The following is a 10,340-nucleotide window of genomic DNA, read 5'->3' on the forward strand; positions in this document are numbered from 1 at the left end:
ACCCAAGGGTCCATTATCCTCCACTGTCTTCTCCAGATTCCAGGAAAATGAAAGGAAACAATCTTCTTCGACTCAGCACAGTCAGCAGGCGCTACCGACCAGTTGCACATTAAGTCAGCACATAATAAACTCAAAAAGGAAACAATCTAATTTCGGATTGGTTAAGTTGAAAAGACTGACCTACTCCAATTAAGAATAGACAGTCAACATTTATCTGAGCCGTTGATTTAATCTTGTCCATCTTCCACCTTTATGATCAGATTAGAAGACCTAAATATTGTGTCATCAACATTTATCTGAGTCGCTTTCCATTTTGTTTTCATCATCAACGAGTCGTTTTCCAGTTTTGTTTCATCCTCATTGTCATTTTCCATTTGGTTTCATCCTCAAACAGTCGCTTTCTATCTATGTTTTGCATGTTCGAAGAAGTGACCTTATTTCTACGCCCTGTAAATATAACTCAGAGACAGTCTTCTCTTCTGTCCAACATCGCCGCAGCGCGCACATATTTCTGGTTCAATAATTTGCATTTGAAGACGACGTAATTGGGGGTTTTTGGTTCTTTAAACAGTACTCTTTTTTTTTTCTTTATACAATAGTTTGTTTGATCGCGTATTAGGGTTATTTGTTTCTTTCTTATAATCGGGGGTTTTTGGGCTCGGGTGAGGAGGTTTCTTTTATAAGAAAAACTAAGGCTCGAAAACTTTGAGTTTTAACGATGAGGATAAAATAAAAGGTAAAGTGAATAGTACCAGAATTGACTTTTTAGTGTAAAAATATGGTTTTTCATTAAAATGAATAGTACCAGAAGTTTTTCGTTAAAGTTCTCTTTTTTATATTTATAATATGAATTCTGTTATTTGGCTATGTGTTTGACACAACATCTACTTTTTTTTTATTATGAGTATTTTAAGAATATGTTAGTCTAATTTTGATTTTTTTCAATTGATAGGAGTATGTTGAGACAACGGAGATCTGAAAATTTTGAGAAGAAAAATGAGAGAGAGGAAAAGAAGAAAAAAAAATGAACTATTAAATTGATCTCATGGTGTATGATGTATATTAATTAGTATAAAAAATAATTATGAGAATGTTAAATATAAAATAATGATAAAGGATTATATTTAAGACTTGCCACGTGGCAAAGTTTGAGTGGATTGTAGTGTCACTCAACAAAATCCAATGATAAGCCAAGTTTCACACAAGTTTTTCTTATCTAGGAAATTAATTTTTTCTTTTCAAAATAAAATAATATAGTTTTAAAGAAATGTTGTATATACCAATAAAACAACAATACATGTAACAGAAAACGATGAAAGCATATATGATACCTCCATTTTAGGGTTAAAATACGACTTACGTTACAAGGCATACAAGGCAAACACAAAAAACCCAATATTTGCCTACTCTATAGGTAGAAAATAAAATTTGTAATAGAGGGAGGTAGATTACGTTTGCAAACACAAAATGAACCTGTGAAGAAGTAGTTTATAAAAAAAATGGTACAAGCAGATAATTACATTTAATCTAAGATGTAAATACCCAACAAAAATTCAAAGATATGGTAGAGGTAGATTAAAAAAATAAGGAAAACTAACGAAACTCAAAAAGTTTAGTTTTAATTAAAATGACAAAATAAAGATGTAAGTGAATAATATCAGAAGTGATTTTTTAGGCAAAAAATGTCCTTAATCTTAAAAGTAAACAATACTAAAAGTTTTTCACTAAGACTCTCATTAAAATATCATGTATCATAGGTAGATAAACAAATTCTTAATTAGAGGAAACCTGTCATAAAAGAAATACCATGTTGGTATTAGAAATTTAGAACATCTTCCATGTTTATCAAATCAATATATAAAGATGATAAAAAGAAGATCTCGAAGGAGGCAAACAGCGGTAGAGAAGAAAAGAAACAGAGCAGCTGAAGTTTTTCATGAAAAGATTTTCCAATATTTTCCTTTTGGATAATTGTTCCCGGTACACAGGAGTCAGCTCCCGAACACAATAGCGCATCGACTTACAATTCATCTCTGCCGTACATGTGGCAATATATTAGAGTCTAAATTAAAACTCAATTTACCAAACGAGACATACAAAAACACAGTACAATATTAACTCGAGAAATTTTATTTAAATCCATGTAACCTTTTTCTACACCTAACTTAAATTTTAAATGTTAATTGTCATTTTTACCTTATTGCATAATTACCATTAAGTACAAGATGAACTAAAAATAAAACTAAAATGTATCAATAAACCCACCTACTATAATTAAACCATACATCACTTCTTGTTATCCTACGTTCATTCTAGCTAAAATCCTAGTAGCTCTTATAGAGAAAAATAAGTTTTTTTATCGATGGATGATGATTTTGAAGTTTTAATTTCTCCAACTAAGGTATGACTCGATTTGTTGCCATGCTTGTTTGTCAATTTGTTACCGTGCTTGTTTGACAATTTGTTGTCGTGCTGGTTTGGTTGGTCTTATGGCTCTTCTTATACTTGCATCTGTAAGCACTTAGTTTTGCAGCTTCTAATGGTTGTAGCTTCTCATTAGAATTTACAATTAACTTCTTCAGCCATTTAAACGATCAATTAACTCATTGATTATAATCCAACAAATTGTAGAAACAAATTGATCAGAAAGTAAGGAAAAGATGAATTGCTTAATCCCAGATAATTAGTTCCAGAACTAGGAGTGCTTCAAATTTTTGAGAAAACAATTGATCAGGCAAACAATGACAATTTACATTAACAGTGGAGTTGTTCTTTTTCGAAAGAACAAAAATTTGCAGAGAGGAAAGTTGGTTTGATAAGAGAAGGTGATGGGGGTTATTTATTGTGGTGGTGTTGATAGCAACCCAAGTAACTGGTTTGGTTGAGAGAGAGAACCTGTGTCTTGGTTTGGTAAAGAGAGCAAATATCTTGGTTTTGTAGCAAAAAAAACAGTAGTCATAGAAGATGCTAGGAGGAGGGGGGGGCGCTAAGGATGCGTAATGTTTTTATTTTTGAGCTTCTTTGAAAAAAATTATTCAATTAGAGATTTTATTTATAATTGGGTGTAAAGATAACTTTACATTTTGAATTGGATTTAAGAAGGTAGTTTAGGTAATAAATTTGGGTTTAAAGAGATATTAATTCTTTAATAAAAAATAATATGGGTGTAGAGAGTAAGTTGGGTGTAGAAAGATGTTACATGGGTTCAAATAAAAATTTCTCTATTAACTTTAAGGGCTAATCTCAAATTACTATTCTGAATTTCTTGGTTTTCAACATTTATTGTATAAATTTTTTAATCCTAAAATAGTACTAAAGTCATAATTTTGGCTCACTTTCATACATCTGTTAAGTTTGCTACTAAATTAATCGTTAATTGATGACGTGACTCTTACATGGATAATGATTGAACGTCATGTGTCAATACGGCCCACTTGGATATTAATAATTAAAAAATAAAAAAGGGGTCGTCTCCTACCTCATCCCATCCGACCCTCCCTCCCTTCTCTCCTTTAGTCCTCTGCACCCACCCAACCCCCACACATCCACCCTTCCTCCACCCTCTTTGACGGCCTCATGAGCTCGAAGGAGCGTGCCCTCCTCTCCTATATTATAGAAATTTTTTGCTTGTAAGCTATCTATTCAGAATTAGTTGTATTCAATTTTGTCTTAAATATGTTTTGCGTGAATTTATTTATTTTTAATCTTCTTATGATATATGTATATTACAACTGAACTGAATTTAAAAAACAGCTTGATTTTGGACCTGAATCTCACTGCCCTTATTATTTTCACTCGTTATTTATTTATTTATTTTATTTTTTTGAGTTGGGCTATATTGAACTCAGCTTATGAATACTTAAGTGCGAAGTGGTAATATGTGAAAGAAAATTTAATCAGTGACATCCTAATTTCAGAAAAAAGAGTTGGTAATTAACTTAATTAACTTTTTTGATGTATTTTTTGTGCTAGAGAGAGAAAATATATGAGAAAGATAACCAAGGGAGAGGGATGAAAGGAGGCGGTGGGAGGAAGGAGGGAGAATTGAAGAAAATTATATGAAATTAAAATCTTGATATAGTTGATAAACCAAGTGTTGTGAATGACTTTGCATGACTCTGCAATACACTCAACGCATGCATTAAACAAATGCTGCCCACGCATGCATTAAACAAATGTTGCCCATACTCAGATGCAGATGCATTAAACAAATGCTGCCCATGCATGCATTAAACAAATGTTGCCCATACTCAGATGAAGAAACATTGATGCAGTGTATCCATGTGAAATATTCACTATACCTGTAAAGTTCTAATTAACTATACTTGTAAAGTTCTATATAAACAGAAAATGAAAAGAAGCTCTGGAATCGAGCACAATTCTTTTATGGTATCATCCCTTTTTCCAAGTCTTACGACATATTTCTCTTCCAAATACAATGTCTTCTTCCGCTGCCCTCACTAATGTTTCTGCATTTCTTCCTCTAAAACTTGATCGCCATAATTATCCCTTGTGGCGTGCCCAGTTTGTTCCCCTTCTTCGCAGTCGCAGTTTGATGCCATATGTTGATGGCACTTCTCAGTGCCCTTCTGCTCATCAACTGAATGATGATGGTCAACTCACTGACACCATCAATCCTCTCTTCGAACCTTGGATCCAAACTGACCAGATGGTTCTATCATGGCTGACTAGTTCTCTCTCTCCTCCTGTTATGCATGTTGTCGTCAAATGTGTTAGTGCTGCCGAGGCCTGGAAGGCTTTACAGGACCGATATGCACCTTCCTCCCACAATCGTGTTATTCAACTCCGCAGGGAACTTCTCAATCTCCGGCGTGGTGATCTCAGTATTGCCGATTATTTGGACAAACTCAACATCTTGGCTGATCAGTTAGCCTTATCTGGTTCTCCCATTGCTGACTCGGACTTAATTGCCACGATCATGAATAATGTTGGACCACTGTATGAGAACACAGTCGCCTCCATTCAAGCCCGAGAAAATCCTATTTCGTATGCTGCTTTGGAAGTACTGTTGCTCAGTGCTGAAGCTCGTCACCTTACCTTTAATTTGTCTGGAGACACTCATGTCTTGACTGCCATGTTTGCTAATCGTGGACGTCGGCAGACTGCTCATGCAGGCTTTGCCCATGGTGGAGGCCGTGGTGCTGTCCATCCTCGTAGTGGCAATCAGGCTCGCCCACATGTTGCTGCTGCTCCTAATCCAGGACGTCCCCATGACGGTATCCTTGGTGCAGGTCCCTCTTCGTCTGATCGTCCACCACTTCGCTGTCAGATTTGTCGTCGTAATGGTCACTCTGCCATTGACTGTTACAACCGTATGAATACTTCTTATGAAGGCCGTGTTCCAAGTGCTCGTCTCACAGCCCTTGCTGCACAGTCAACCCGTGTACCCCAGTCTGCATCTCATGCTCCCACAACATGGCTTCTGGACTCTGGAGCGAACACACATATTACTAATGATCCTGGACAACTTACAAATGCACAGGAGTACACAGGCATAGATCAAGTCGGTGGTGTTCATGGTGGTCAAGGTTTGCACATTTCCCACATAGGCACCTCTTTTATTTACTCTCCTACTAGCTCCTATACTCTTAAAAATACTTTATATTGCCCTGATGCCTCTCAAAATATATTATCTATCAATCAATTCTCTTCTGACAATGACTGTTTCTTTGTCCTTCATCCTAATTTCTTCCGTGTTCAAGATATCCGCTCGGGGATGATCCTTTTATCAGGCCGGAGTAACACTGGTGTTTATCCTTATTCAAGTTTTAATTCCATTAAAAGACATGGACTGTTTTCGTGCATGGGAGTCAAGGTTGATGATCGTATTTGGCACTCTAGACTCGGTCATCCTTCGTTATTTATTTTAAAGCATTTAGTTTCCTCTAGCAAAGTGCCTCTTACTAGGCACCATTTTAATTCTGTCTGTCATTCATGCCCTCTGGGCAAAAGCAAGAAATTGCCATTTTCCCCATCAAATTCTATTTCTCATTTTCCTTTACAACTTATTCATTCTGATGTATGGACGTCCCCTACTTTGTCAATTTCTGGTTTTCGCTATTATGTGATTTTCATTGATGATTATTCACGATATACATGGCTTTATCCATTAAAACTAAAATCTGATGTGTTCTCAACATTTATTAAATTTCAAACTGAAATGGAGAATAAATTTCAAACAAAAATCCAAACTTTTCAAACGGATGGTGAAGGAGAATATATTAACAAAACTTTCAAATATTATTTGGAAAAACATGGCATTCATCATCAATATACATGCCCTCACCATCCTAAACAAAACGGTATGGCAGAACGAAAACATCGTCATTTGGTTGAAACTGGTCTCACTCTTCTTGCTCATGCATCTATGCCACAAACCTATTGGGCTGAAGCTCTACATACTGCTAATTTTTTGATTAATCGACTGCCAACTAAAGTTTTGAAATTAACTTCTCCATACACAAAATTGTTTAATCGAGAACCATCTTATGATTTTTTTAAGGTTTTTGGGTGTGCTTGCTTTCCATACCTACGTCCATACATGTCAAACAAATTGCATTTTCGTTCCAAGAAATGTGTTTTCTTAGGTTATTCTCAACATCAATTAGGGTATAGATGTCTTGACCCATGCACAGGTCGTGTCTTCATGTCTAAACATGTTATTTTTGATGAAAATTGTTTTCCATTTCATGACAATCTCAGTGTTACTCCAGTCTCATCCTCTCTGCATGATAGCAATCCTGTTCCTCTTGGGACATCTGAACTCACTTTTCCATCCCCACAAAATTCGCCATCTCATCCTACTCTATCCCATACTTCCCTCACCCATTCCAACACTTTTTCAGACAATCACTTTCCCTCACCCGTCTCTATCACCCACCATTTGACTCCTACTTCTTCTCCCATCCAATCATCTTTACACTCATCCCGCCATACCATACTCCTCCCTCCCATTTCGACAACCCCAATCACTATAGCCCCCCCCAACCATCCATCCTATGGTTACACGTGCAAAAGCTGGCATTTCTAAACCTAACCCTAAGTATGCCCATACTTCCACCATCACTGCTATGTCTGAACCTACCTGCTACAGTCAAGCCAATAAATTTCAAGAATGGAGGACATCTATGGCTGATGAATTCAATGCCCTACAACGGGCGGGCACATGGTCTTTGGTACCTTATAATCCTACCATGAATGTATTACCAAATAAATGGGTTTTTTGTATTAAACGAAAGTCTGATGGGTCGATTGACAGGTTTAAGGCTCGTCTTGTGGCCAATGGTTTTCATCAACAACCAGGTCTTGATTATGGAGAAACTTTCAGTCCAGTGGTGACACACTCAACCATCCGCCTTATTATTGCTATGGTTGTTCATTTTTCATGGCCTATACGCCAACTGGATGTTCAAAATGCATTTTTACATGGTTCAATATCTGATGAAGTTTACATGAAACAACCTATAGGTTTTGTTGATCCTCAATATCCCACACATGTCTGTAAATTGCGGCGCTCTCTGTATGGTCTTAAACAGGCCCCTAGGGCATGGTTCCAATGTTTTTCTAATCATCTGGAACACCTGGGTTTCGTGGCCTCCCAAGCAGATTCATCTCTCTTTGTGTATTGTCATGGTTTAATTCGTATTTACTTATTAATCTATGTAGATGACATCCTTATCACAGGCAACAACATTCAGTGTATAAACACCTTGATCAAGGACATGGGCTCGGTTTTTTCAATGAAAGATCTTGGTCATCTCCATTATTTTTTGGGTATGGAGGTTCATCGCTCTAGTAATGGCATTCATCTCTCACAGTCTAAATATATTTCTGATTTTCTTCAACGTACAAACATGGTGGCCTGTAAACCTGTCTCCACTCCTGCAGTCAGTGGTAAACGTCTCAGCTTATATGACGGCGAACCATTACAAGATATTACTAAGTTCCGGAGTGTAGTGGGTGCACTCCAATATCTCACTTTCACCCGTCCTGATATTGCCTTCTCTGTCAACCAGGTTTGCCAGTTCATGCATCAACCAACCACAACACACTGGATTGCTGTTAAAAGAATACTTCGCTATTTGAAGTCCACACCAGATCATGGCCTTGTGTATAAACCTGGACCTCTCACCCTCACTGCCTTTGCCGACTCTGATTATGCAGGAGATCCGGATGATCGCAAATCCATTGGCGGGTACTATATATTTCTTGGTCCAAACCTTGTGTCCTGGAGTTCTAAGAAACAAAAATGAGTGTCTCGCTCTAGCACAGAATCAGAATACAGACAACTTGCCATAACTGCAGCTACTATTTCTTGGTTTCGTAAGCTCTTCAAAGACCTGCATCTTCATCTATCTCCTCCAAAGGTGTGGTGTGATAATATTTCTGCAATCTCCCTTGCCTCAAACCCTGTCTTTCATGCCCGCACTCGCCATGTCGAAGTCGATTATCATTACATTCGGGAAAAGGTCACACGCCAGGAATTACAAGTTGGTTATGTTGCTACGCAAGATCAACTTGCTGATTTCCTGACCAAAGGACTGTCCACTTATCGTTTCAATTATCTTCTTTCCAAGCTTCCCGTTCGCCGGCAACCGCTCAGCTTGCGGGGGTGTGATAAACCAAGTGTTGTGAATGACTCTGCATGACTCTGCAATACACTCAACGCATGCATTAAACAAATGCTGCCCACGCATGCATTAAACAAATGTTGCCCATACTCAGATGCAGATGCATTAAACAAATGCTGCCCACGCATGCATTAAACAAATGCTGCCCATACTCAGATGAAGAAACATTGATGCAGTGTATCCATGTGAAATATTCACTATACCTGTAAAGTTCTAATTAACTATACTTGTAAAGTTCTATATAAACAGAAAATGAAAAGAAGCTCTGGAATCGAGCACAATTCTTTTAATAGTGATAACTATCCTATATTAAATTTTTTATTTTCTTTTAATCTTCTTTCATGAAAAAACTTAAAATTGTTTTCAATTTTTAGTTTTTATTGTGTGTCATTTCGTACACAATTTTTATTTACATTTCAACAACCATCGTTCCTATGCTTCTCCATTTCTTATTTCTCTGTAACATATTTTTTTTTCTTTGCCACTTAATATTACGATTTAGTAGTAGTATTCATCTTCATTTGCAAGTGAGATGTCTTAAATTTGAAAATATGTTCAAAACAAACGATATTTGTGATGTATAGGATAGTTATCACTATATCAGTTTGTTCAAAACATACTTTTCAAAACAAACAATATTTCAGTTTTAATTTTCAAAGCAAACAATATTTCAATTTTAATTTTAACCATTTTTTGTGCTATATATAAAGGAAAAGTATGGTTCGAAACATCATAAAAGTATGTGGTTCAAAAATATGTTTTGAACAAACAATATTATCTACACAAAAGAATATTATATTTTGTATCTAAGGGGGATAGCAATAGTGATAATCTTAGTGTAAATAATTTTGTTTGTTCAAAACATACATTTTCTTTATATATAGCACAAAAAATGGTTAAAATTAAAACTGAAATATTTATCAAACGAGTCCTATAGTTTTTGTTTTGTAACTTTTTTGTTAACAAGCGATATTATCTACCCTAAAGAAAAAGGATGAGCTTAACCTCATGAAGTTTTTGTTTTGTAACTTAAATTCCTATGGTATATTCACTTGTGACAGGCTCTTTAGGTGAAGGATGCCTATTTCTGCTAGAAACTGGGGGTGATGCACTCAGCCTTCTGATCTCTTTTAATGAGATGGTGCGGCTGGTACTTAACCATGCCTTATTGCTATCTTTTCCATTCCTTTGTTTTTTCCTTTCTCTGCCTCTCACGAAGGGGACGCGTAGCAAAACCACCCAGAGAGGTTTAATCAAACCCCAATCCTCTCCTCCTTTTGATGATTCTGGACAATCTGGAGAATGAGTTTATGGATTTGGGGTTTTATTTTCAAGTAAGGAGCATGGATTCAGTGATTTGTGAATACTCCTCCTTGGTTCAAAACTTCAAATTGCACATCTCAATTTCTGGAAATGGGGTTCAAGGAATTGGGAGTTTCAAAGTTTTGTAGAGTTATTATGATATCGTCAATACTTGAGGTTGATTTTTGCACCCAGTTTTCTTTGAACGTCATTCATTTTACGTACACCGCCGGCGTCTCGGTTCGGTGAAAGTCTAAACTCATGTCGAGAATACAATTACATCTATTCGCCTCTGCATTTCATCAAAAGCAGAGGATGGGGGAGGAAGCGTATGGGAACTTCTGCTCCGTCTACTAATGTGGCTGAAGTTAGCAGCCCCAGATTGAG

At 36.5% G+C, this 10,340-nt stretch overlaps 1 protein-coding gene across 1 annotated transcript; it reads left to right on the plus strand.

Moving 5' to 3' along the window:
- Nucleotides 1-5,095: 5,095 nt before the first annotated feature.
- On the plus strand, nt 5,096-6,105 carry LOC126610208 (uncharacterized). The gene is made up of 2 exons (XM_050278202.1): nt 5,096-5,553; nt 5,724-6,105. The coding sequence occupies exons 1-2, from the start codon at nt 5,096-5,098 to the stop codon at nt 5,761-5,763; spliced, it is 498 nt and encodes a 165-aa protein (XP_050134159.1). The 3' UTR covers nt 5,764-6,105.
- The last annotated feature ends 4,235 nt before the right edge of the window (nt 6,106-10,340 follow it).

This window comes from Malus sylvestris, chromosome 17, assembly GCF_916048215.2.
Source record: "Malus sylvestris chromosome 17, drMalSylv7.2, whole genome shotgun sequence".
NCBI lineage: Eukaryota > Viridiplantae > Streptophyta > Magnoliopsida > Rosales > Rosaceae > Malus > Malus sylvestris.